The sequence below is a fragment of the Pseudozyma flocculosa genome (genome assembly GCF_000417875.1).
Source record: "Pseudozyma flocculosa PF-1 unplaced genomic scaffold scaffold00004, whole genome shotgun sequence".
NCBI classification, from domain to species: Eukaryota; Fungi; Basidiomycota; class Ustilaginomycetes; order Ustilaginales; family Ustilaginaceae; genus Pseudozyma; species Pseudozyma flocculosa.
Window position 1 is genome coordinate 494662 of NW_006920872.1, and position 25978 is coordinate 520639.

Consider the following 25978-nt stretch of genomic DNA (forward strand, 5'->3'; position numbering starts at 1 on the left):
CTGGCACGCCTGCGCCGGGAGCCAAGCCGTCTCCGGGACCTGCCGGACAACAGAACGGGACTGCTGGTGGTCCGGCTGCAGCTCCCACTCCGGGAGGAGCAGGGGCAGGCCCTGCACCTACTGTCGGCAGCGCAGCAGCTCAGGCAATGGCGGGCACGACGGCGCCAGCAGCATCTGCCGCACCTGTGACGAGCGCCGCCTACGGAGTCAGCGCGATCCCTGCGACCCTCAACGTTTCGCCGACGGTGAGGCCGGAGCCGTTCCCCAACGCAGCAGGTCCGCGCCCCACCCTCACGCAGGGACTCGGCACGGCGCCGGTGCTGGGTACGCCGGCCATCCTGCAGCGACCCAACCCGCTCGGCAACGCCAATGGCGGTCTCGACGGCTCGGCCACCGACGGAGGCGGAGCGATCGCTGCTGGCGAAGGCGCATCTTCGAGCTGGGAGGAGCTGTTGGGCATCGCAGCGCGAGAGGGAGGCATGGCTGGCGGCGATGGCAACGACCTGTTCGGTATTGATGGCGCTGCCGGCGGCCGCCCCGGTGCAGGAGATGCTGCCGGTGTGGGCGCAGGTCTCGGGGTCGGCGGCGGGCTGGGAGCGGTCGGTGTCACGACGGCGAGTGGCGCTGGCGGCACGGATGGGGCCGGTGCGCTGGGAGGAGCAGACGACCGACTGCTGACGAAGCGCAAGATCCAGGACCTGATTGGCGAGATTGACGCCAACGAGCGGCTCGAGGGTGATGTTGAAGATGTGAGTGACTGCCGTTCGTCGTGCTCGGAAGCACGCTCGCTGCGTTCGGGAGACGACAACGCTCTGACGCTTGGACCCGCACCGTTGCCTGATACATACGGTTCTGCCTACTGCGCGCAGCTGTTGCTCGAGATCGCGGACGAGTTTATCGAGAGCGTGACGCAGATGGGCTGTCGACTGGCCAAGCACCGGCGCGGCGACAAGCTCGAGGTGCGGGATGTGCAGCTGCACCTCGGTGAGTGTGTCCCGGCTTGTCCCTGGACGCCGTTCCCTTGGGCTCTAGTGTCACTTCGTTGCTGACCTTCCATCTCTGGCTGCGACCGTATCCGCGATGGCGATCCGACCGCAGAGAGGAACTGGAACCTGCGCGGTACGTCTTGCCCACTATGTTGTGCGGTGACCCTCGTCGATGCTGCGCGGTGAGCTGGAACTAATCCTCGTCGTCCGATCTCCCTATTCTTTGGCCTCCCGCTCTGCCGGACCCCAACAGTGCCGTTCCCTGGGTCCATGCCGATCCCGCCGCCGCGTGCAAAACCGTCGGCGGCCGGTACCAAGAGCGGCGGTGGCGGTGGTGGTGGCAACTGAGGATGAGGATGGCCTGTCGTGTCGAGCTGCTTGGCAGCCCTGGAAGCGTTTTGTGTATCACCTCGATCTGATATCGCGTTCCACCGGAACAGCGGTACGGTGCGGCGCAGCGCAGGAGGTCGCCGTCTGTCGGCTATCTGCGGTTTATCCGGCCTGGTCTGGCCTGGCCTGGCCATGCTATGCACATGCACGCAGACCTGCTTGCTTGCTTGGTTGCCACTCGCCAGGCGATGCGAAGCGGCGTGGCTGAGTCGCGGGAAGGGGCGAGCGAGGTGGCATCTGTGAGCATACGCACGGCGCACGGCGCTTGTCTAGGCTGCAAGACGACGTCGGTCTCGCCACGCCCGCTCTCGGCACTTGGGCTCGCTCACACGAGCGAGCGAGCCTGCCCCCGCCAGGTGGTCGGCCCCTGGTGGAATTCGCGGAACGGTCAGAGAGGCTTGACGAGTGTGGGGGAGGAAGGAGGAAGGAGGCGGGCTCTTCTGATTGGACGATGAAGGCCGCCAGGGCCAGGGCCTGGACCCGCGCTTTCCTTGCCCCATCATCTCCTCTCCCCTCGCGGAGATACAGATGGAGCGGGGAGGCTATCGCTTGCTTGATCTCTAGGCAGCCACCGACGGCGTCGTGGAGTCAGGAAGCGGTCAGGTCAGGCCAGGGAGCGTAGCGTGTCCTCGCGTGGCCTCTGGCAGCATCCGTCCCCGCTCCCCATCTAACTATGGCTACAACGAGGGACGGTCAGGCCAGCCCCGCACTCTCGCCATCGCTTCTGTTCCATGGCGTCTTGTTGTCGGCCCTGCTTCTACTCTGACATGCCTGTCTGGCCGCGAGAAGAGCGTAGCGTGGCTTCAGTGACCGTGCTTCGCTTTCGACCCAACCGTTGCCCAATTGACCGGCCAGCAGGCAGGCCGACCCCACACTCCACGGGCCACGGGCCACGAGCGCAACGAGAAGATGCGTGGTTGACGGTCGAGGCGAGGAGGACAGGCTGTCCCAGCCTAGCGAGCCTGCTGCCCTCTTGATGGCTGGCTGAGCTCTAACCAGTCGGCCCGACTATGCTATCATCAAGTGGCCTCTTGTCCGCCCTCGACCTGCCTGGCCTGGCCCTGCCTGTCCCCCCCAGTCCCATCCCATCCGCTGCCTTGCTCCCCTCTCTTCGCTTCCCCTCGGCCATCACTTGCTTCCCGTCCTTACCCCCTCCGCCAACGCCTTATCTCCCCTCCGCTCTGGAACCTGCATCGTCTCGTGCCCCTACAGCACCGTACCGTACCGTACCACACCACATCTAAGCCCTCGCCCGTCCTCGCACGGTCGCCTCCCTTGCTCGCTCGGTCCGAAGCCATCCCCCTGCTGCCCTTTTCTATCGCCTCGTCGCCATCGCACCTTCGACCAGTTCCTCTGCACGCTACGTTACTTCTCTCTCCACATCAGTCCCCCGGTCTGCTTTCGCCTCCCTGCTATATACCCCCCGACTTCGCTTGCTATCGCCACCAGCATCAAGTCCACTTTGACTTTTGCCCCCGGACGGATCGCCACCTCGCACCTCGCTCCGCCGCGACCCTGACTTTGACGACCTTTGCCTCGATTGCGCCAAGCACGCACGCGACCATCGACAGACGCCAACGACGCTACGACGCTACGACTCTACGCTCCGCCTCTGCACCCGCGCCTACCCACGGCGAACCAGCGGCCGCTCCCCCCGGGACACCCCTCTCCTCGACTCGACCCGACCATGACGACGCAGCTCAAGCCGACGTCGTCGGTGCACTCGCTCTCGTCGGCGGCGGGCGCCGATGCGCGCCTCGCCTCGATGGGCTACGAGGCGCAGCTCAAGCGCAACCTGGGCATGATGACGATCCTCGGCCTGTCGTTTTCCATCATGGCGGCGCCCTTCGGCCTCTCGACGGCGTTTAGCATTGCCCTCACCTGCGGCGGGCCCGTCACGATCCTGTGGGGCTGGGCGCTCGTCTCGCTCATCTCGCTCTGCATGGCCGCCTCGCTGGCCGAGATCAGCTCCCAGTTCCCCTCGAGCGGCGGCGTCTACGTGTGGGCCGCCTTTATCTCGACGCCCAAGTGGGCGCCCCTGACGTCGTGGATCGTCGGCTGGGTCAGCCTGGTGGCCAACTGGACCCTCTGCCTCTCGATCAACTTTGGCGGCGCACAGCTCATCATGGCGTCCATCTCCATCTTCCGCGACGACGCCTGGGCGCCCGCGCCCTGGCAGACGATCCTCTGCTTCTGGGCGTGCATGCTGGTCGCCGCCCTGATCAACGTCTGGGGCGTCCGCGGCGGCTACCTCGAGCTGCTCAACACCCTCGCCTTCTACTGGACCTTTGCCAGCGTCCTGATCATCCTCGTCACGCTCCTCGCCATGGCCAAGGACGGCCGCAGAGACGCCGGCTTCGTCTTTGGCGGCTGGGAAAACTCGAGCGGCTGGCCCGACGGCTGGGCCTTCTTTGTCGGCCTCCTCCAGGCCGCCTACACCCTGACGGGCTACGGCACCGTGGCGTCGCTGTCCGAGGAGGTCAACCACCCGGAGGAGCAGGTTCCCCGCGCCATCGTGTGGAGCGTCGTGGCGGCCAGCATCACGGGCTTCTTCTACCTCATCCCCATCCTCTTTGTCCTCACGCCCGACTTTTCCGAGCTGCTCGCCACCGCCGCCGGACAGCCCATCCCCGTCCTCTTCCACCTGGCCACGGGCAGCGCCGGCGGCGGCTTCGCGCTGACGTTCCTCATCCTCGGCGTCTTCGCCTTTGCCGGCATCGGGTCTCTGACGGTGGCGCTGCGGTGCACGTGGGCCTTTTCGCGCGACGGCGCCATCCCGGGCAGCCGGTGGTGGAGCCGGGTCAACAAGCAGCTCGACCTGCCCCTCAACGCCCTCATCCTCTCGACGGTCGTCATCTCGCTCCTCGGCCTCATCTACCTCGGCTCGACGGCGGCGTTTTCGGCCTTTACCGGCGTGGCCACCATCTGCCTCTCGATCTCGTACGGCATCCCCATCGCCATCTCCATGTTCCGCGGGCGTCGGGTGCTCCTCGACGCGCCCTACTCGCTCGGCCGCTTCGGCTACGCCATCAACGGCATCACGTTTGCCTGGATCGTGCTGGCCACCATCCTGTTTTGCATGCCCACCACCAAGCAGGTCACGGCGCCCACCATGAACTACGCCAGCGTCGTCTTCAGCTTCTTTTTCGTCTGCAGCGCAGCCTGGTGGGCGCTGTGGGGCCGCAGGTTCTACGTCGGACCCGTCGGCGCGTCCGAGATCGCCGCCGTACAGCCAAACGCCCTCTCGGCGGGGGCTGCGGCGGACGGAAGGACTGGCAGCGGCGGCGGCGTCGGCGTCGTCGTCGATGCCGAAAAGCCTCGGTCGTCGGATGGCGAGAGCGCCGGCCGCGAAAAGGAAAAGGATGCCGTCGGCGTCGCAGCGTAGCGTAGCGCCCCACGCCGGCGCCTCTGTTGGTTGGCGTCGACGACGGGAACAAGGACGAACCGCTGTGGCCCCCCTCTTCTCCTCGCGTCTCTTTTGTATCATGTAGCTTAACGACCCCACTTCTCGGAACGATCACGTCACGGCACGGTGCTGCGTGGGGAGGTTGGTGCGGGGCTGCGATTGAGTCGTGCGGCGTAGGGTTTTGGCCTACAGGCTACTGCTGCTGCTGCTGCTGTTGGTCGCCAAAGAGGATGGAACCGCGGTGGTTGAGCGTCGCAAAAGCAGGTCGCGAGTCGACGGCATCGATTGTCCTAGCCTCGGTCGTCGTCGAGGTTTGGGCGGGATCATGGTAGCAGTATGGTGCGGAAGGGGGAGAGGGAGGGTCAGCATGTCGTCGTGAAGGTCGACCGCGTGGTGGACAAATCGGACGTGTGTGAGGTAGGAGCGAGGCGGCAAGGCGGGGACGTACCGTTTTCGCATCTCGCTGGCCCACGAGACTTCCTTGAGCGGTTCGGCGGTGAGGGACACGCCGACGAGGAGGAGGAGGAGCGAGGCCAGCGTCTCGATTGTAATCTGGCCGTGTGGGGGGACCGCGGGCGGGTCGATGCGCGGGTTTGCGTGAGAGGGTCAGAGGGGACGCAGCATGGGATAGGACGAGGAACGGCGTGCAGTAGAGGGACTCACGTCGATGGGCATACCGTGTTCCGTCAACGTGCCGAGGTCGAGGGACTTCCGCAGCGATAGATCTGTCGTGTTGCGTGGCGGTCCGCAGCATCAAGGGCAGGAGGTGGGTAGGTAGGGACGGGCAGGGCAGGGCATACTGTCAGTCCGTCTGCTCCCGCCCTCATCGAGGTATCCACCAAACTCGAGAAAGGAAGGTGACCTCACGTTCGTAGGTCGAGTAGGCTGCATGGAGGAAGGTTACTGCATCATCGGTGAGCGCGCCGGGGCGGCGCGGAGCGGTGGAAGGAAGGGGGCCGCGTCAGTATGTACCCCCGTGCGATACCGAGCAGGGGCGAGCGGTGTCGGTGGGCGGCATCTCGAGGCGGGACGTACTCGTTCCCAGGACGAGGAGGAGTCGACCTGTGCTCGGCATCTTGATGTGTGTCGCGTGCGAATGGGGTGGTGGCTGTGTGAGTGGTGGTGGTGGGATGAGAGCCGGAAGACGAGGTTGCAAGCGGACGAGAAGATGGGAGCGAGCAAGCAAGCAGCCGCTGGGCTTGAGCTGCCTTGCCGGGCATCCGTGCGCGAGTCAAAAGCTACGGTCTCCTGCCCCCGCCCTGGCCACGCCGCCGTCTGGGCCAAGTCCAAATCCAGGGCGTCGCCTAACCCCACCCCTCTCTTCGACCACCACACCCTCTCTCGTCGAGCGACCCTCGTCAACGCTCCGCACAGTCGACGCCCGGTCGACCAGAGAAATCGACACCGATTGCGATTCTCCTTCTCCTTCGGCTGCCACAGTCGCAGATCCAGAGTGTGGTGCCGATGCCGCCGCCGACGCCGCCGCCGACGCTGCCGCTCGTCTACTCGTTGCTGTCCTCCCTGACCTCGTCCATCCTAGGCACGTTGCCCGTCCTCCTGCCCAGCCTCCTCGCCATGCGCACGCACGCCTCCCGCACACTGACCACCGTCTCCCTGCTCCACCCGGCGCGCATGGCGCCACGGAGGTGCCACAGGATCTCGTTGCGCGTGTTCTGCGCCACGAGGGCCGCGAGGACGACGAGCTCCGTCGACTTGAAGTCGAGCACGCGGTACTCTGCCAGGTTCCAGCCGTAGTTGATCTGCAGCGTGAGGAACTTGAGGTCCTCCATGTCGTCGCCCATCTTCCCATCGATGATGGGGGAAAGGTTGTGCTGGTACACGCTGCCGAGGGCGTCGTAGGCGCGCGGTCCGAGCGACGAGAGCGTCGAGGATTCGAGCGGCCGTCGCGGCGCCGAGGTGGCCGTGGGGAGCAGGTGCGAAGGATGGTGCTCCCGTAGGTGCGACAGCAGCGGGAAGACGGTATCGAGCGATGCGGCGATGCCGTACAGCACCGTCCCCTTGACGAGCGTCTCTTGGATGCGGCTGTGGATGCGCTGGCAGCGCTCTGCTTCCGGCTCTCCAGGCTTTTGCGGCGCCAGCTGGCACGCGAGCTCGTAGATGGTCACGATCGACGAGGCTCCAAAGTGGCACGAGGCCGCCGTCGCCGTCAGGATGGTGCTGCAGAGGCAAACAAGACCGGAAAGACCATCGATCAGCCTCTTGGTGCTGCTGTACCTGACCCCTGCACTCATCGACGACGCGGCCAACGAGACACTTACTACCATTCATCGTCTCTCAGCTCCGCAGCCAGCGCATCGCGGAACGCCAGCACCTCGTCCCTGTTCAGTTCCGCAATCGGCGGATCAGCATCTGCGTCGCTCATTGTTTCGAGGCTCGAGGGACCGTCCCTGGAGGCGGTGAAGCGGCTCGCCTTGGGAGCGGTGGTGTAGGCTCGGCCTGTGCGCAGCGGTATCTCTGGTTGTCGGTTCCTGAACGACGGGCTGCGAGCGGAGACGTGTCGAAGGGCGGATGGAAGCGGTGGAAGGGAGCGGATGGAGGGCCGCAGCATGACTCTGAGGGGATCAGGCTAGTAGGTGGTTGCAAACAGGCAAGCAGAGGCGGATTTGCCTCGACCCCTGATGCACTCGACTCGATGTGGTCCGGGAGCAGGGCGGCCGGGTGGAGGTGCTGGTGGCTCAGAGGCAACCAAGCATGGCAAGGCCTGACCTCCTGACCGCCTGACCGTCTGCCCGCCTGCCCGCCCGCCTGGCCGCAGCAACCACGACAATCTGCTGAGCCACGGATAGCTCACCTCATGGGGCCAGATCATCAGCTGTCCCTCGACGAATCCTCACTCTCTAAACCAAACTGACTGCAGAGCTTACGATCACCTTGCGTTGGCTTCGGAACGGTACAAATACAATGCGCCTCTCGGTCGGAACCCCGCGCCACAAGGGCACCATCCCCCTTCCGGGTCCTCGTCAACTCCCGCCCTTCACTCAAAAGCCAGCTTCCTCGCGAGCCGCTTGCGCTCCTCGATCTCGGCCTCGTCCAGCTTCCTCTTCTGGCCCTTGCCAGCACCGCCGGCTCCGGCAGACTTGCGCTGCTTGGCGCGCATCGTGTTCTTCTCCTTGCTGTCCGACAGAAGCGGGTGGTTGGCCGGATCTTCGGGATCAAACGCCTTGGTCGGATGCCTCGGCAGCATCTTGAACGGCGTCGGGGCGGGCGCAGTGCGGAAGTAGGCGTGGTGCAGCGACTGTCGTGGCACGAGATGAGTGGACAGGCGGGCACCTTTCCGAAACTCGTCAGTAGCCAACACCGGCTCGCCACGAAGCACTCGGGCTAGTCAGAAGCGTTGCTGATGCTCACCTGATTCGCCGTCAGCCGCTTGAGCGGGTCATACAGGAGGCACTTTTGCAGAAAGTCGAGCGCCTCGGAGCTGGCTGCGCTAAAGAGCTCGCCCAGCGGCTGCTTGGGGAATCGCTCAAACTGGACAAAGTCGGGCAGCGTCTTGTAGTTCTGCAAAACAGGGAAGCATAATCCCCACAGTCCGATGGAGACGATTCCGCCAGGCAGGAGGTCAGCCACGCACTCGTCGAGGGGATGTCGCGCTGTCGATCCGCGGGCAAAGAGACGTACCGGCCAGTCCCTCTCGGTCGGTGTGCCCAGTGCGCGGAAGATGGTGGTGAGCTGCTCGAGGTCGGATTCGCCAGGAAGGTAGGGCGTGCGCAGCATGAGCTCCGCAAAGATGCACCCGACGCTCCACATGTCGACCGAGGCCGAGTAGGCGCGCGAGCCCAGCAGCAGCTCGGGCGGACGGTACCAGCGAGTGATGACCTGGTTCGTCATCCTCGAGCCCGGATCGCCAAACTCTCGGGCCAGACCGAAATCGGCAATCTTGAGCTCGCCTTCGGGCGAGATGAGCAAGTTGTTCGGCTTCAGATCCTGTGTAGCGCCGGGAGCGTCGAGGTGGCAGCAAGGGCGGGTCAGTCGTGTCGACGCCAGGTATGCGCACGCAGGTGCCAATGGCTCGGCGACTCACGCGGTGCAGCACCCAGTTGCGATGGCAGTACTCGAGGCCACGACATAGCATCGCCATCCAGCTCTTGACGTCGGCCGAGGTGAAGATGAGCCCGCGGTCCTTGATAAGTGCCTCGAGGTTGGTGTCGAGGAACTCGAGCACGAGGTTGAGCGAGGGCGTGACGGAGCCCGACGAGAAGACGTCGATCATCTGTGCGGCGCGGGGAGCTCCAGGGTCAAGCTCTGGTCAGTCCCACCTCCGGCAAGGCGGCCTGGCCTTGGCACCTTTGCACTCGACTCTACTCACGAGGATGACATTGGGATGCTGGAGCTCCTTGAGGAACTTGACCTCGCGGATGGCGGTGACGTCCATGCCGTTTGCATTGTTGACAATCTTGATCTTCTTGATGGCCACCTTGCGGCCGGTCTTTGTGTTTTTGGCGAGGAAGACCGAGGCGTAGGTACCTTCGCCGACCTTTTCGATCTTGGCGTAGAGGTTGCGGATGGCGAGGTTCTTGGCCGACGCCGAGTCCATGGTGGGCTGAGCGTGCCTGGCGACCAGCTTTCGAGTAGGTAGACGTGGCGATGTTTTGGTGAAGCTGCTCGGGAGAAGAGGTGGTCGGCGAGAACGAGAGGCAAGAAGGGTGGTAGGCCGTGGGGGGGGGCTGGCCAGCCCAACCCGAGGTGGAGAAGCTCGAGGCGAGCCGCCCCCGATCGACTCTGTTTTGTCCGCCCCGATGGCATAGTTGCGGGTGGTGGATGGACCCTGGCTGGCCAGACAGACAGCACAGACCGCCTGCAGGCCATCGGCATCAACGCCGCTGACTCTCTCGCGCCGGCTGGCCGCCTGCCTGCCTGCCACTCCCTCTGCGGTGGCTGTGCGGGTGCAAAGCGCCGCCGGCCGCGCAGAGCAACAGAGAAACCAACACCACCGCTTGCCAGGCCATCCACAACCGGCACGCGCAACAAGCTTCCCCAGCGTCGACCACCATCCACACTCGTGCCAGGCACCCTACCTCTTACCCCTCTACTCCCTCCTTCGCCTACCTGCCTCATCAACACCATGGCGCTGCCGTCCACCATCTCCACCGCCCAGGCCCTCGTCGGCGAGGGTCTGCCTGCAACCCTCATCACCCAGGCCTCGGATGCCCACCCAAAGCCCCAGGGACACAAGTTCACCTACGGCACCGCAGGCCTCCGGACAAAGTGGGTGTCTTTGATGCGACTCCGTGCGTGCCCAGAGCCAGAGTGACGACAGACTGCTGAACTCATCCTGCCCCGACCTTTGGACTGCCGCGCGCTCAGAGCCGACACGCTGGACAGCACCTGCTTCCGCGTCGGCCTGATCGGCGCGCTCCGCAGCAAGAAGCTCGGCGGAAAGACGATCGGCCTCATGGTCACCGCCAGCCACAACCCCGTCGAGGACAACGGCGTGAAGATGGTCGATCCCCGCGGCGAGATGCTCGAGTCGTCCTGGGAGCCCTTCTGCACCGCCATCGCCAACGCCGAGACGTCCGACGAGCTCGTGGCCTCGCTCGAGAAGCTCGTGGCCCACTTCAAGGTCGACCTCTCGGCCCCGGCCTCGGTCGTCGTCGGCTACGACACCCGCCCTTCTTGCCAGACGCTGGTCAAGGCCATCATCGACGGACTCTCGGCCATGGGTGCGCAAACCATCGATGCCGGCCTCAAGACGACGCCGCAGCTCCACTACCTCGTCAAGTGCCTCAACACCCAGGGCACCGATGAGGCCTACGGCGAGCCCACCGAGGAAGGCTACTACAAGAAGCTCGCCAACGCCTACATCAAGCTGGTCGTAAGTTGTCCTGGCGGTGCCGCGTGACCGGCGCGGAGGCTGCCTTTGCAGGGATTCCCGCCAACTGACCTTGGCCGTCCGCTGTTCCATCCCGCTCGCTTGCCCGGCCCGATCGGATGCGTCAGTCTGGCAAGGGAGAGAGCGCCCCTCTGACAGTCGACTGCGCCAACGGCGTCGGAGCTCCGGCCCTGCTGAACCTGACCAAGTACATCCCCGCCGAGCACCTGTCTGTGCGTGCCCTGAGGACGGCCACCTCTTCGCCCAACGAGCTCAACCACGGCTGCGGCGCCGACTTTGTCAAGACCAACCAGTGCCTGCCTGCCGGCTACGACAAGGAGGATGTCAAGGCGGGCGAGCGGATGTGCTCGTTTGATGGCGATGCAGACCGCATCGTGTTCTACTACCTCAAGGGCCCTGCGGGCGCCAAGGAGAGCTTCCGGCTGCTGGACGGCGACAAGATTGCGAGCCTTGCGGCCGACTACCTGAGCGAGCTGGTCAAGGTGGCGGGCATCGACCTGGAGCTGGGGTGCGTGCAGACGGCCTACGCCAACGGCAGCTCGACCAAGTACCTCAAGCAGCGGGTGCCGGTGACGTGCACGCCGACGGGCGTCAAGCACCTGCACCACGCGGCCGAGTCGTACGACATTGGCGTCTACTTTGAGGCCAACGGCCACGGCACGATCCTCTTTTCAGCGTCTGCGCAGCGCAAGATCCGCGAGGCGTCTCCGGGATCGCCGGCGGCGCAGGGAGCGCTCGAGCAGCTGAGCGCGCTGGTGGACCTGATCAACCAGACGGTGGGCGACGCGCTCTCGGACATGCTGCTGGTCGAGGTGATCCTGCGAGCGCGGCAGTGGGGTCCCGAGGAGTGGGACGGCGCGTACGAGGACCTGCCCAACAAGATCCTCAAAGTCAACGTCAAGGACCGCTTCCTGTTCAAGACCGAGGACGCCGAGAGGCGGCTGACGAGCCCCGCCGGTCTGCAGGACAAGATCGACGAGGTGGTGGGCAAGTACAAGGACGCACGCAGCTTTGTGCGCCCGAGCGGCACCGAGGACTGCGTGCGGGTGTACGCCGAGTGCGCGATTGCGAGCGAGCTGACGCCGCTGGCGACGAGCGTATCGAAGCTGGTTGCCGAGTACGCCTAGGCGGGCGGGCGAATGGGGGGCATTGTAGATAGAGAGAGCGCAGCTGGCGATAGACATCGATGCGTCGAGCAGAGAGATTGGCGGAACGAAAGACGATGTACCATCCATCACCCATCGAGCCCAGGACCAAATCGCGGCGGGCGGGCGAGCGGGCGGTCGAGCGGGCGGGCGGCCAAGGGTCTGGGTCGGTGTGGAGGTCGGGTGGGGGTTGGGTTTCACGTTCGACCGGTCGCCTCGACGGGCGCCCGTGCCGAGCATCAGTGCAGGCTCAACAGGGAGCGGTCCGGCCTCCAAGGAGGGGAATGCTCGAGGCGAACGACATGGTGATGGGGGCGAATGAGAGTTCGTGTGCGGAGAAGAGGATCACGGTGCGGGCAAGACGAGGGGGGGTGAGAACAGACGGGCCGGCTGGCTGCCCCGCCCCGCCTTTCGGCCCTGGACGGGTGCATCGGCTGAAAAGAGGGACCGGTAGAGCCGTAAGGCGGGCGCGCGACGACAACACCGCCGGCAGGCCTGCTGGTCTGGCGGCACCGCGTCAGAGAGAGAGGAGAGGTGGCCACGACCTGCCAGCCGGCTTCTTCGTTCTGGCTGTCGGCCCGCTCGACCTCGATTGGTCACATCCTAGCCTCTTGCCCGCTGGCTACCTACCCCGCAATTCGACATCCACCGCCATCGCCTCGTCTGCCTCCCAACACCTCTATCGCAACCAGCCTGGCGTTGTCCCGCCTCAATCATTCGCATCGTATTCGCCGCGATCGTATCCGTATCTCAAGCTGTGTCAATCGGACCGCTCCCGAACCTCGCATCGCGAATCGGCCTGGTCCGACGATCGCCTGGCCACGCAGCGGGCGCCCACCCGCTCAGCAAGCCGCCAGCGCTACCTCACCAGCAGCAACCTACGCCACTGCCCGGATGCATTGTCGTTTCTTCGGATCTACCGCCCCCGTCTGTCTCGTCGTCTGCTCTTCCAACCCGGCCACCGGTCTCTCATCCCACGTTAGCCTCTACTGCAAGCCCTGACGACCGTCTCAAGTCTCGACTCGTCGCTTTCTCCCCCCGGCGCCTCGCACCTCACGTCCGCAATGCCGCGGCCCGCACATCCGCCCCTGTGCGAGACCGACACCGCCGCCTCGGACCCCTCTGCGCCATCCCTCTCATCGCCCCTGCCGCAGTCGTCGCCCGACCTCAAGGGGAAAGCTCGCGCCCTCGACACCGACCATGGCCCCTCTTTATCCAGCTCCGCCGCCGCCCTCTCGGCACATGCCGGGTCAAACTCGCCCATCGCCGGAGCCGCGCACTCGGCTTCCGCCGCCGTCTCGGCAGCCATGGAGGCCCGCCTTGGCAGCACCTCGGACAAGACCAGCTGGAACTATGTCGTGCGCAGCGGCCTCGCCGGCGGCGTAGCCGGGTGTGTGGTGAGTGCGCAGGCGCGTGGGCCACCGCCACCGCCACCGCCTTCGATAGGGCCCGACCTTGTCCCGACGTGATGCTGATTCTTGGTTTCCATGCCCTGTCCTGCCCTGCGCTGTCCATCCCTGCCGCTCCGCTCGCTGACCGCCTGCGACGGCATCGCCAATAGGCAAAGTCGGCCATTGCACCTCTAGACCGGGTCAAGATCCTCTTTCAGGCGCAGAATCCAGAGTTCCAGAAGTACAGCGGTGAGTCAAGGCGGCCGCCCGCCCGCCGCCGATCGACTGAAGCTCCCCCCGGCTGATTGCCTCGCTCCCCCGGACCCCTCTCGACGTGCTCAACCGCGATCAGGTCGATGGCTGGGCGTCTTCACAGCCGCGGGCGACATTGTGCGCTCTCAGGGACCCATGGCCCTTTTCCAGGGCCACTCTGCCACCCTGATGCGCATCTTTCCCTACGCCGCCATCAAGTACATGGCCTACGACAAGCTCCACTTCTACTTTATGCCAACAAAGGAGGCCGAGACGTCGGCGCGCCTCTTTGCCGCAGGCGCCATGTCGGGCGTCCTCTCGGTGTTTATGACCTACCCGCTCGAGCTGATCCGCGTCCGGTTGGCCTTTGAGACGAAGCGCAAGAGCAGCAAGGGAAGCCTGCGCCAGACGATCCGCAAGATTTACACCGAGGGCAGCACCGAAGCGCCCTTCAGCGGCGATGCGAGGCGGAGAGCGGCCCGGGCGGTTGCAGCCAGTGCAGCCGCTTCTGCTTCTGCTGCTGCTGCTGCTGCTGGGTCGGCGACTGCACCAGCGACATCGTCGGGCCTGGGGAAAACAGCAACGGGGGCGGCCTCTTCGATGCAGAGCGCCTTCCACGCCGGCGGCGACCCGCATGTCCCTTCGTCGTCGGTGCCGGCAGGGAACCGGCTGCTCTCACGCTTCCCACTGCTCAAGTTCTACCGCGGGTTCAGCGTGACGGTGCTGGGCATGGTGCCCTACGCCGGTACGTCGTTCCTCGTGTTTGGGCGGTGCAAGACGACGCTGCAGCGCCTCTTTCCCCCGTCGGAGCCGGACTCGTCGGTGTCGGGATCGAGGCGGCGCTGGTTCTGGCCGAGCAAGACGGTCGTCGACCTCTCGGCGGGCGCGCTGGCGGGCGCCATCAGCCAGACGGCGGCCTACCCGTTCGAGGTGATCCGACGGCGGCAGCAGGTGGGCGGCATCATCCGGCCGGGCGCCATGCTCGGCATGCGCGAGACGGCCGTCTGGATCTGGCGGACGAGCGGGTGGAGAGGCTTCTACGTCGGCCTCAGCATCGGATTCCTCAAGGTCGTCCCCATGACGAGCATCAGGTGAGTCGTCGCTCCCTCCCCACTCCCCCCACACCCGCGCCCTCGTAGATGCCTCGCCCGTGGCACCTTGCTCACCGTGCGACCCCCTTCCTCGTATCGCTCGATCCAAACAGCTTTGCCGTCTGGCTCGGCATGAAGAGGCAGATGGGCATCTAGGCCCCTGTCGGGCCCGTTTCTGCGAGGTTCTCGGAGCGAGGTCGGCCAGGACGTCTGGCCTTGGCCCGGCCCGGCCCGTCATCGGAAAGGCAGCATCAATAGACGCTTTGTATGCGCAGCACATAGAGAGACGACCATCGCGGCGACGGAACACGCGCGATTTGTACGATGCGCACGACCAGACCGAGGAGGCCAGCCAGCGCCACGAACGCCGCGAGGCGCCGATGCGGATGCAGAGCGTCGGTGCGGTTGAGGATGCATTCCGCCGCGTGTCGATCCATGGTTTGGCAATGCACGGTAAGTTGTCGCTGCCCTTGCAGAGCAGAGACGTCGAGCCGACCCTGGCCCGGCACGCGCCGTCTCGCTCGTCCTGGACGTCTCGGGTCTCATACGCCATAGGGAATGACGCGGGAAAAGTGGAAGGGCTTCGAGTGCTTTTGCGGCAACGCGAGCACCTCGCCGTTGGAGAGGTTGACCCTGTTGGCCCGGGGACGTGCGCACAAGGGGAGGAAAGGGGGAAATGGCGTCAGCAAACGAGGTGATGGGACGGAAGTTTCTCGATGCCTGAGCGATGCTCCGCGTTGGTGGTTCCACGTTTCTTTTCTGTGGATCGAGGAGGCGGGCGGGCCGGGCCGTGACGAGGAGAGGGGCTGGGGCGACTCACGAAAAGTATTCGAGCAGTTCGAGCTTGTTCCACTTGCCCCGTCCCGTCTGGCGCAGGGCAAAGACCATGCGAAAGGCGTACTTGTGCATCGTCGGGTCTCGCAGGTCCTCGACCGTGACTTTGGGTCCGCGCGGCCGGCCCTCCCACTCATCGTCGTCGAGCCCGTCCGGAAAGAGCTCCCACCGTCCCCTGGCGAAACCCTTGGCCTTGAGGCCCGGTTCGAGTTTGCGCACCGTCTCCGAGGGTGGTTCGGTGGTGAGGAGCGAGAGGCACCGGCCGTCCGGGAGGAAGCGGATGGAGCGGTAGAATTCGACGACGTGCACCACCCGGATCCACACCGACTCTTCCGACATGCCCGGCCGCGCGTAGTGGCATGCGGCAATGTAGCACCCATTCAGCCGGACGCGCGGCTGGTTGACAAAGACGGTGCGCCAGTCGTGGTGGTGCTGCGCGTACAGCGCCTCGAGCGGCACCGCCGCCGTGTCGAGGATGGGCGGGTAGTACGTCTCGCGCACCACTTCCTTCCACAGCGTCGGCGAGCGCGTCAGCAGCCGCAGCTTCCAGCAAGTCCGCCCGATGAGCTCGAGCGCTTGCCAGTCTGCGCCGCCCAAGACGATGCCGATACCCAAGTGCCGCCGCGATGGCGCCGCCGGCTTGTCGACGCTGGATTCCGTCGCCTCGCCGGAGGCCGTCGCCGTCGCCGTCGCCGCCGCTGGGCCCGACGCCGCTTCGGATGCGGTGCTCTTGCTTGCCGGATTGGCTGCAGCCGGGTTGGTCAACTTGCCCGCCTGTCGATCAAGCTTGGACGCAGCCCCGGCGGCCCGAGCCTGCTGCGCCGCCAGCTCGTCCGTGGTCGGCGGTTTGGGCTTGGCAATCTTTGCGCCCCGACGGCCGCGCGGCGCAATCACCATCCGCAGGACGTGCAGCAGGATCTCGTCTGGCAGGCGCGACAGGAGCACCTCCTTCTCCTCGTCCTCGGGCACAAAGTCGATCTGCGAAAAGTCTCGCTCGCCGCCGCCCTGGATCGTGAGCTTGCCGAACAGCTTGGCCAGCTGGTCGGGTGGGCTGGTCTTGGCGCCCGCCCCTGGTCCCGCCGCCGAGCTGGCGGGTACCGTCGACGTTTCGTCGGCCCGGCTGATTTCCGTGTACGTCTCGCCGCGCTCCTTTGCCTGCGCCTCGCGCACCTTGCGTTCCTGGATCGCCAGGAAGCGGTGGTCGTCGATGTCGAGCGCCCGCCTCACCTTCTCGGCCACGTCTGGAGACGAGAGGAGCGCATCGCTTTGCTGGGGCGCCACGTCCGGGTCTGAGATGAGCAGCTGCGCCCGGTGGTAGAGCCGGTCGGCGTTGCTGTTGAGCTTGAATGCGCGGCGGTACGACACGAGCGCCTCGTCGAGCTGGCCGCCGCGCTCCATCTCGACGGCACGAGCGTAGGTCTCGACAGCCGACCTGATCGACGACTGGATGCTCTCGTTGGCCTGGGAAGGAGGAGGCTGCGACGTCGAGGGCCCTGCGTCGGGGTCGAGCTCGATGATGCGTCCGCCGGTGATGGTGGCCTTTGGTCTGAGCGGCCGAGACGAGCCGCTCGAGGTGCTGAATGGGATCGCTGACGTGGCGATCTGATCCTTGAGCCGGGAACGCTCAGGCGATGTCGACTTTGTGTGAGTCGCATTGGCAGTGGCAGTGGAGCCATTGGCCGGCGTTGCATCTACATTGGTGCCAATCGTCGAAGTCGACGAGGCCCGAGCCTCGTCGGTCATGGGAGCCGATGTACGCGGCTGTCTCGGTGGCGGTAGCTTGTGTGCGCCCTTTGAGTACTTGAGCGCGGCTGGGCCGTAGATTTCCGCCTCTGGGATCGGTATCGAGTTGGCGAGAAGCTCGTCCTCGATGCCTACCCCAGCGTCGTCGGCCTGAGCCCCTTGGTCTGACTCGGGATCTGCCCCTTCCGCACCGTCAAGAGAAGAGGCGCCAGCTTCGGCCCGGTCAGCTTTTCGATGGCCGTCTTGGCTTGCAGCGGTGCCTGGATGCTGGCTGGAGGCAGTGGGTGCGGGTGTGGCTGTGGCTGTCGAAGACGATGGCTGACCCCTGGACTGGACCTCGCGCTGCCACTCGCGGCGAAAGCGCTCGAGCTCGGCATTGTCGGCGGCGATCTTGGTAGCTGGCGTCTGTGCGCCGCTGCTGACGGTGTCTTCGAGCGCCGGGTCATCGTCGATGTCGTCGGCGAGGGTCGAGTCGTCGACGACGTCGGCGGGTCGTGGTTCGGGCTCGGTGGACGGGGCTGCTGGGTTGTCGTCGTCGGTGCGGTGGGGAGTATGGTTTGGGCGAGACGACGAGTAGCGTGGAGGTTTTCCGCGTGTTGTGTCCATGGTGGCACGGTGTGGTGCGCTGCGCTTGGGAGCAATGCGATGCGGTGGGTTGGAAGGAAGTGGTGGTTGTCGAGGGTTGAAGGTTGAGTGAGGCTGACCTGTGGTACCTCCGACAGCGGCCCCTCGCCTCCACATCCTCGTCCCGCCGACGCCCGGCACGTTTGCATCTTCCGGCCGGTTGGTTCCTCGTGGCCTCACCTACCGACTCGTCCCCGACTCGCTGCATCTACTTCACCGCCATCATCACAGACCAGCTACAGCTACAGCTCTAGCGCTCGGCGCAACAGAGCAGTACAGGGTCGAAAGGGCAATAACGTGCCCAAGAGGCAAGCATCACCCACTGAATCTCGATCCAGCTCAGAGCCTCGCCCGAGCACCTCGTCACCTGCGCTACCCCTCTTCTGATCCACCCTCCCTCTCCTGCAGCGACAACGAAGGAGCTCTATGCTGACTTGGCACGACTGCCTGCCTGAGTCCCGCCTCGGATTCACAAAGAAGCTCTCGTGGGACCGCGGGCGAAACGTTTCTTTCTTTTCAGTCCTTGAGCCGATTCGCCACGCGTCGCGGTCCGCACCGCGCCCTTGCCAGTGTGGCGGACCGCAGACCGAGCCTCGACCGATGTCAAAGAGCTACTTCTCTACCTGGTCCGTCTTACCCATCCACTCCGACTGAACCAGACCGAGCGCATACATGCTGCTATCGCCGACTGTCGCCCCAAGGACGAGGGCCTCGTGCCGCCACCGCTGTGTTGTCTTCGTCCCCTTCGGTATCGTCTCGGTCTCGGTGTGCTGTCAAGTCCCTTCACAGTGTCAAAACGAAAAAAGAGGTCCTGCTTCGGTCCGGTCCCAAACCTGCTTGAGAGCTTCACCTTGCTCGTCCGCGCATCTCGCGATGAACCTTCTCTGGCCTTGGTAGCTCGGCCCCTTCCCGTCGCCGCGTGGGAAGAGAGGGATCCCAGAGCTTCCCAGGGTGGGGTGTGTTTGTTGACCGCCTTGCTGGGCGTCGACGGAAAACCATATAAGTTGCCCTTGTCCAGTCATCGTTGCCCCTCCGCCTCCTCCATCTGGATCCGTAAGCGCCTCTCCTCTTTATCCTTCTTCTACTCCTTCTCCTCCCGTGACGACCAGCGCTCCACCGCCACCGACACAACCTCTACGCATCCACTCGTCTCCGCGACCGTAACAACCGCCTACTCTTGAGGCTTATCCCCATCCCCCCGAGGCTAAGTTCGTGGAGTGGTAATCCCTCAGACTATGCAGCGTACACCCAGACCCCAGGAGAAGCAACGCAGGAACGCGCCGGAACACACGCTTTGGCAGTCAAGAACATGGAGGTATATGCTGGGAGACTTCGTGAAGATTTCCGTGCGTTTGTTTCGTGAGGGCGGAGGGGGAGAGGGAAATGACTCGTGGAACCCTTGTCTAGACGTACAGAAGATGCGCGAGGAAAACGTAAATCGTTGGGACGATCGCCGTGCAGCCCCGAGGTAACAAAAGAGAAGAAGAGAGAAGCGGGGTGTAGGAGGGGGTGTAGGGGGCGAAGCGTGAACCGGTCGTTTTGGGGATATCAAAGGAGAACAGGAGACATGAGATGCGTGGCACCGAGATGCGCAAAGATGGCGTCGAGGAAGAAGGCGGTCAAGACCCTGACAGTCGAGGCCGCGCGTGGCCAAGAGCGGCGACGCTTAGTACTTCTTCTCGTCGGCGGTGGCGTCCTCGTCGTCCTTGGGGTGGGCGACGCCGCCCTCGAGGTCGGTGCGGCGGGCGATGATCTCGCGGTTGGCAGCGGCCGACTGCCTGGGGGTGGTCTGGGCGTAGAGCTCGTCGACCTCCTCGAGCGAGAGACCCTTGGACTCAACGACGAAGAGGTAGCCGAAGAGGGCGGCGCAAGAGCAGGTGGCACCCCAGATGAAGAAGACCTTGGGGCCAAGGCCAGCCTTGCCGGGGCCCGACTGGACGAGGTAGGGGGTGGCGTAGCCAATGCCGAAGTTCCAGAGCCAGTTGGAGGCGACGCAGAGCGAGAGAGCCTTGGCGCGGATGGCGAGCGGGAAGATCTCACCGCAGACGACCCAGGCGGCGGGGCCCCAGGTGGAGGCGAAGCCCGAGATGTAGATGCAGACGAAGGCGACCATGGCCTTGCCGGCGGCCGAGTTGAGGCGGGTGTCGATGGTGGTTCCGACGATGGCGACGATGAACTCGCAGACGGCCATGTAGACGGCACCCCAGATCAGGAGCTTCCTGCGGCCGAAGCGCTCCATGGCCCACATGCCGGGCAGGGTGCAGACGACGTTGACGACGTTGGAGATGATCGAGAAGATGAAGGGGTTGGTGCCGGGCAGGGCGTTCGAGAAGAAGACGGTGCCGTAGTAGAAGATGAAGTTGACACCGGTGAGCTGCTGCCAGGCCTGGAGCCAGATGCCCGTCATCGAGCGGAGGAGGTACTTTCGGTCGTTGGCCTTGAAGCAGTCGACGTAGGTGCCGTTGCCGTGGGTGAGCTCAATGTCGAGGTTGGTCTGGATGACGCTGAGCTCGCTGCGGACCAGCGGGTCGTCGGAGTCGGTCGAGTTGAGGCGGGCGAGCGACTTGGCGGCACCGGCGTGGTTGCCGCGCTTGACGAGCCAGCGGGGCGACTCGGGGAGGACGATGAACATGGCCGAGAGGATGAGCGAGAAGACGAGCTGGATGCCGACGGGGATGCGCCACGAGCTCGAGTTGGTGCGGTCCTTGGTGCCGTTGTTGGCGAGCGAGGCGATGAAGAGACCGATGGTGATGGCCCACTGGTAGCCCGAGACGACGGTACCACGGATCCAGCGGGGGGCGACCTCGGACTGGTACATGGGGACGATGGTCGAGAGGATACCGACACCGAGACCGGCAACGACACGGCCAACAATGAAGGCGTCGAGGTTGGTGGTGGCGAGCTGGAGGACGACACCGATGTTGAAGATGATCAGGCCGACCTGCAGACCGAGCTTGCGTCCGAGCTTGTCCGAGAGCGGGGCACCGAGCAGGGCACCGCAGAAGGTACCGGCGGACAGGATCGAGGTCACGAGCGAGGTGTTGCCCGTCGACAGGTCGTAACCGGGAACGGGGACACTGCCGGTGTTCGAGGGCTTGTTGACCGGGTAGAACTGACCGAAGGTCTCACGGAAGTTCTCCATGGCCAGCAGGCCGGAGATGGTACCCGTGTCATAACCGTAGAGGATACCACCGAAGGCCGAAGCGGCGGCGACGGCAATGGCAGGGATCGACTGCTTGACCGTGGCCGGCTTGGCAACAGGGCCAGCAGCGGCAAAGGTGTCGGCGACGACACCAGCGGGCATGATGAAGGAGGGGTGGCTACGAGGAGGAAGGGCGGCCTAGGATGGGAGAAGGGAGAAGAGAAGGAAAGAGGCCGGGGAGAGGGCTCTTGAGGTGTGTGCGGATGAGGGAAGAGCGGGGAAGGTGGGGAGCGAAGGCGAGGCCGTATTTGTAGACGACGAGATGCTGGCGCGCGAGGATGGGGATGGTTTGTTGCAACGGCTAGGCCAGGCCAGGCCAGGCCAGCCGACCAATCAAGCGAGCCAAGCGAGAAGAGAGAGAGCAGGCGACCTGCACCGCCGTCCCAGCGTCGCCGCCGCCGCCGTCCGCTCGCTCGAGGAGAACAAAGCCCGGGGAGCCACGGCGGCCAGGCAGAGCAGCAGGCAGGCTAACGTACGGTCGGGCTAGAAGGGGAATGGCCTGCTGTCGCCGCTGGTCCAGACCCCCAGCCGGGGAAAGCGGGTCCAGCCTGGGGCACCACACCGCCGCTCGGTCTGGCTCCCCGCGCCCCCCCGCCCCTCGCCAAATTTTTTTCCGCCTGACCGTCCGGCTTTGCCTCTGATCGTCTGCCCAGCCCAGGCAGGAAAACGAGGGGAGAGCAGGCAGAGCCAAGCCAGGCGGCCAGGAACATGCTGGGGTCCAGGCGGGGAAAGGGCCAGCCACGCGGTTTCATGCTTTGGCAGGGCTGCCCGCCAGGCATGAGGACAGAGGCACGCACGCCGCCAGGCGAGAAAGGTTCAACCAGCTGCAAAAAGCGGCAGGCCTTGGGTCTCAAAGCCCCGCGGGCGGCGGCGGCGGTCGAGAACTCGCAGGCAGCAACCGAGCGAGAAAGTTCGCTTCAGGTTCCGGCGTCGACTTAGGCGGCATGGCCACCAGGCAGCTGGGTGGTCAGCCTGCCTCAGAAATCCACCATGCGCGCTGCGCCTTTTCCCTTTCCAAAGGAAGGCGAGAAGAGCAGGCAGGCAGGAGGTCTTGATGAAGGTGCTCGGCTCGTCCTCCTCGCTGCCTTGGCGGGGACCACGCCGGCGAATCGGTCGTAGGTGTACGTACTCGGTGCTGCTGCTGCTGATGCTGGTGGTTTGCGCCCTGGCCATCACATCGCCCATCGCCGCTTGCTTGCCTGCGAACGCCCTCGACCAACACGAAACCGCGCTGCCTGGCGCCGTGTCGATGCTTCGTTGCTGTCCGTCCCGTTTGTTTACCTGCCTACAAGCCTTGCCAGGGCCTGTTGCTGTGCGTCGGGCTGTCGCGTCGCAGCGTTATGAAGCCTCTTGTGATGGTGACAGGCCGCTTCGGCGGTCGCCGAGGCCAGGCTTGCCCGCCCTCTTTCATCGTCGGGCGGCCCGGGTCCTTGGCCAAACGCCCATCTGAGACCCAATCATGGCATGGCTGGCCGCGGATCGGCTCACGCCTAGCCAAAGAAGCCGGTCACAGTAGACAAGCAAGCCGTCATCGCTCGTTGTCGCGTCCGCTGTGGGTGTTGCCGGCGCTGGAGCGATCGTAGGCCTGGCCGCCTCTTGCTGGTGGCCACGGAGTCGGGCAGCGTGGGCAGCGCGCTCCTCCTTGTCGCAACATGCGGGCCGAAAGCAAGGTAGGATGGCCTTCGCAACCCCAAAGACCTAACGCAAGCCACGCTCAGGCCATGCGAGGAAACTATCCCCCGCAAACATGGCAGGCGAGATGAGATCGCGGGGGCGGCCGCCTTGGCTCGTCGAGAGGATGGCCCGGCGTCGGGTGGAGGAGAGCAACGGCAAAGACCCACACACACATGCGGGTCGAAAAACGGTCGGTCACGGCTCGGAGTTCAGAGAGCGTCGGCCTAAGCACCAATCTGTACCGTTCTCGCTCATGCTTCGGCTCGGCCCGTCGAAGCCAACCTGCCTCTCTGCCCAAAAGGCGAAGCAAATCGGCCCTCATCAGGCAGGGATAGGCCCAGCCACTCAACGACTCTGCTACGGCTAGAGCACGAAGAGAGCTCGCCACAGATGGGTTGGTTGCGAGCTGACTCTGCTCGCCTCTGCGCAACTAGAGCTTCTCCTGACCAAAGCTGGGCGTAGCGACTTGCGGGCGGGCTGTCGGCCGGAGGCAGCGCCGGCGAATTTCGACGGCGAGTTTTCGCTGCCTGCCCGTCGTTTGCTTTCGAGCCTGAACGCTCTCTACCTGCCTCTCCCCGAGGAAGCAAGCTTGCTTCCTTCCTCCTTGCTCCCTGCTCCTGGCTGCTGCTGGTGCATATGCATCGTGGTGCCACGCGAGGCCTCAACTCGAAGCAGCGATCGAGCAAGCATGGCGAACAAACGACGAAACCTGAGCGCCACGCGCCACGCTCTGACGCTCATCGTTTCCGACCGACCAGCCAAGGCTCTCGTCCGGCATCGTCCCGATATCACATACCCATCGGCCTGGCCGAGACCGCCTAGGCAGGTGCGAGGACTTCCGTGGACAGCGACGGGGAGGCCCGCATCCACACCATATCTCGTCATCCGACTGAGGCAGTCATATGCTGACCACCCAGAGCAGGGGGCAAGCGTGGATGATGAAGCCAAAGGGATTGCGCGGATGGCCGCGGCCTTTCCACCCACACCTCGGTGGATTTTCGGTCCTCAAAGTTGGGAAAGTTTGCAAACCTCGGGACTAGCCCGACGCCGCGACGCAGGCTCTCAACCTGCGGCTGCACGACAATCGCCCGCTGCCCTCTGATCTGTGGCTGGCAAAAGGGAAAAATCTCTCCGAGATGGGCTGCAGCCTGCATGGACAGACAGAGATCCGCCGAACTTGCTCCTTTTCCTCCTGCGGGCTTGGCCTCCTTTTCGACCGAACCAGGCCGAGCAGCCAATCAGGTTGCGAGCAGCCCTCGCCAGGTCGATTGAGCCGAGGCAGGGTCTTTGTTCAGGCCTCCCCGCTCCCCTGGTTGCCCTGGGCCCTCGTGGTCTCTGACCCCGCCGAGACCGCAAGCCAGGCCAAGGGCAGGCGCCTTGTTCCGGTACAGGCAGGCGTGGTTGGGCGCGAAAGGGAAAATCGTAAGATTTGACTCCTCGTCAGCCAAGCCTGCCCGCTGCTCTTTGTGCCGGCGTCCCGATTCGCCGCCCCCCCGTGTCGTCGTGCATCCGCCTGGTTCGTTCGAGTTGCGCGGTACGTAGGTACGGCAATGAAGGGTCGCCGCCCGTCTTTCTCCTCCTCTGCGGCGACTGAGCACCCGGGACCCAGCTTGACCGGCTGCCTGTCCAATCGAAGTTCAGTACGAGCTGCGCGACGGACCTTTGCCTGCCGCCTGGCTGACCTCGAATGCGGACGTGGCAAACCCTCCGAGAAGCAGGGTTCGAAGCGGCGGACATGGAGCGGAAGCTGAGCTGCTGGCTCGACGTCTGTCTGGCCTGGCCACGCAAAACGACGATCGACCGGCCGCACGCGGCGCCGCCCTGCGTCTTGAATTTTTTTTTCTGCGACACGGCGCGCGGGGACCCTACCTGCTTGGCTCAGGTCACGCCCCCCTTCCCTTGCCTACAGGTGGCGACCAATCGCGAGCTCACAGCGCTTCAGGAACAGCCGTCGATCCGCCTGACAGTTCGAGCTTCTCGTCGTGCGATCCCTCCAACCGCAAGACCGATGCCACGGCGCTGTGCGGCCCAAGGCCAGGCGAGGGACAGGGACACCAGGGGCAAGCCGTCAAGTCCGAGACGGTCGAGAGAGAGAACCTGCAGGCCAACCCGATCGTGCGAGACATCAAACGCCTGCCATCGTCGATGTTGATGTTCTCGTCCTGGATCGCAGGATCCGGTCTGCTTGCCTACGGCCGGCGTTGTGGGCTCTTCCTCATCTTGATTCGACGCCGGCGATACCGGTTGCAACGACGGTGGCGGCGTAACGCCGTCTCTCTGAAGACCAACCCCTGGCGCTACGGCAGAGGGTCTACGGTCCGGCGGTGCCTGGCATGACTTCTCGCAGCCATCTGCTTCGTTGATGGAGCTGTGGCAACAAATCGGGCCGAGGATCGTCCGCCTGACGTGGCGGTCGCTCTGTTCCAAGCACGCGTGCCAGGCCTGGCCAGACTTTTTCGGCTGGTCGTCCGTTTTTGGCAGGCATGGAGAAAGAGCAGCGACCATGGCCGCGATCCGACCTTTTCTCCTTCCCTAGTCGCGGAGCACATGCAAGCCACGAGGCCGGCCGGCCGGCTGGATGGCTCGCTCGCTCGGCGCAACACAAGACTTTCTGCGACGGCGTCGTCGTTGGGCGAGAGGCACAAAGCCCCCAGAGACATACGCCGGATCCTGCCCTCGCTTCCATGCCTTGGCCAGCCGACCCAGGGGAGCGGCAAGGGCAGAGCCCTGTGGAGATGGTGTAGGCGAGCGACCTTAGCTCACCTGCCATTCTTGAAGAGGACATTGACGGGCAACGTACGGTACCTGCCTGAGGGAGGCACAAGGTCGTACACTGTATCCCCGCCACTCCATATCCGGTACGAGACGGAACGGAGGAGCGCGACCGAGTCACCCTGGCAGCTTGCTCTCGCGTCGCGGAGCGCAAGGCTCCTACCGATACTGGCATGGTGATCCTGGGTCGTTGGCGTACTTGCTTGCGGCGTGGATCGAACGAGTCCGCCGCCGTAGTTCGGCCGGTGGCTGGTGGCGTTGTTGGGGCCCCCTCTTCTTCGTCCTCCGCCCTTTTCCCCATACTCGCCATGCGAAGCTGCCGGAGGCACCTTTGTTGGCCCCCCGCTCCCCGCCTTTGGAAGGTGAAGAGATAAGGATGGCGGTGACCTGATTGGGATTCCTGGAGCCGAGCCTCTGCGTGCCATTCGGCAGGTACGCTGCGATGTCCTGGTTCGGTGTGGGGCACCAGATACATACCTACTGTGCCCCGACCTACATGGCAGCGGAAGGACGTGAACCGATGGCGCGCTCCCCGCAAAGAGAGTAGTGACCTGCAGGCGACAGCTTCGTGCCCCACAAGGCCCTGTATCGCACCGCATCGCATCGCATCGTACCTC

The 25978-nt window shown here is 64.8% G+C and overlaps 9 protein-coding genes across 9 annotated transcripts in view; 4 read left to right on the forward strand and 5 right to left on the reverse strand.

The window, feature by feature from the left end:
• The window catches only part of PFL1_01657 (uncharacterized protein), a gene marked incomplete at both ends in the record, with an annotated part of 3162 nt that extends 1828 nt beyond the window's left edge, over nt 1-1334 (forward strand). Inside the window, 4 exons of the mRNA XM_007879167.1 lie at nt 82-749; nt 870-984; nt 1099-1119; nt 1240-1334. Coding sequence (XP_007877358.1) covers nt 82-749; nt 870-984; nt 1099-1119; nt 1240-1334 — 899 coding nt within the window. The remainder of the gene's footprint in view (nt 1-81; nt 750-869; nt 985-1098; nt 1120-1239) is intronic.
• A 1729-nt stretch (nt 1335-3063) lies between these two features.
• Nucleotides 3064-4761, forward strand: PFL1_01658 (uncharacterized protein; the record flags this gene model as incomplete). Its single annotated transcript, XM_007879168.1, has 1 exon — nt 3064-4761. The coding sequence occupies one exon, from the start codon at nt 3064-3066 to the stop codon at nt 4759-4761; it is 1698 nt and encodes a 565-aa protein (XP_007877359.1).
• Nucleotides 4762-4975: 214 nt separating this feature from the next.
• Nucleotides 4976-5857, reverse strand: PFL1_01659 (uncharacterized protein; the record flags this gene model as incomplete). Its single annotated transcript, XM_007879169.1, has 5 exons — nt 4976-5072; nt 5231-5334; nt 5446-5507; nt 5650-5685; nt 5818-5857. 5 exons carry the CDS (start codon nt 5855-5857, stop codon nt 4976-4978), a joined length of 339 nt encoding a protein of 112 aa, XP_007877360.1.
• A 427-nt stretch (nt 5858-6284) lies between these two features.
• Nucleotides 6285-7351, reverse strand: PFL1_01660 (uncharacterized protein; the record flags this gene model as incomplete). The annotated part of the gene is made up of 2 exons (XM_007879170.1): nt 6285-6960; nt 7062-7351. 2 exons carry the CDS (start codon nt 7349-7351, stop codon nt 6285-6287), a joined length of 966 nt encoding a protein of 321 aa, XP_007877361.1.
• Nucleotides 7352-7777: 426 nt separating this feature from the next.
• Nucleotides 7778-9337, reverse strand: PFL1_01661 (uncharacterized protein; the record flags this gene model as incomplete). Its single annotated transcript, XM_007879171.1, has 5 exons — nt 7778-8038; nt 8152-8301; nt 8422-8727; nt 8825-9013; nt 9110-9337. The coding sequence occupies 5 exons, from the start codon at nt 9335-9337 to the stop codon at nt 7778-7780; spliced, it is 1134 nt and encodes a 377-aa protein (XP_007877362.1).
• Nucleotides 9338-9865: 528 nt separating this feature from the next.
• Nucleotides 9866-11760, forward strand: PFL1_01662 (uncharacterized protein; the record flags this gene model as incomplete). Its single annotated transcript, XM_007879172.1, has 3 exons — nt 9866-10008; nt 10108-10615; nt 10741-11760. 3 exons carry the CDS (start codon nt 9866-9868, stop codon nt 11758-11760), a joined length of 1671 nt encoding a protein of 556 aa, XP_007877363.1.
• Nucleotides 11761-12842: 1082 nt separating this feature from the next.
• Nucleotides 12843-14668, forward strand: PFL1_01663 (uncharacterized protein; the record flags this gene model as incomplete). The annotated part of the gene is made up of 4 exons (XM_007879173.1): nt 12843-13175; nt 13340-13418; nt 13522-14512; nt 14626-14668. The coding sequence occupies 4 exons, from the start codon at nt 12843-12845 to the stop codon at nt 14666-14668; spliced, it is 1446 nt and encodes a 481-aa protein (XP_007877364.1).
• Nucleotides 14669-15054: 386 nt separating this feature from the next.
• On the reverse strand, nt 15055-17695 carry PFL1_01664 (uncharacterized protein; the record flags this gene model as incomplete). Its single annotated transcript, XM_007879174.1, has 2 exons — nt 15055-15145; nt 15333-17695. 2 exons carry the CDS (start codon nt 17693-17695, stop codon nt 15055-15057), a joined length of 2454 nt encoding a protein of 817 aa, XP_007877365.1.
• A 1684-nt stretch (nt 17696-19379) lies between these two features.
• PFL1_01665 (uncharacterized protein) lies at nt 19380-21017 on the reverse strand (the record flags this gene model as incomplete). Its single annotated transcript, XM_007879175.1, has 1 exon — nt 19380-21017. The coding sequence occupies one exon, from the start codon at nt 21015-21017 to the stop codon at nt 19380-19382; it is 1638 nt and encodes a 545-aa protein (XP_007877366.1).
• Between the last annotated feature and the right edge of the window lie 4961 nt (nt 21018-25978).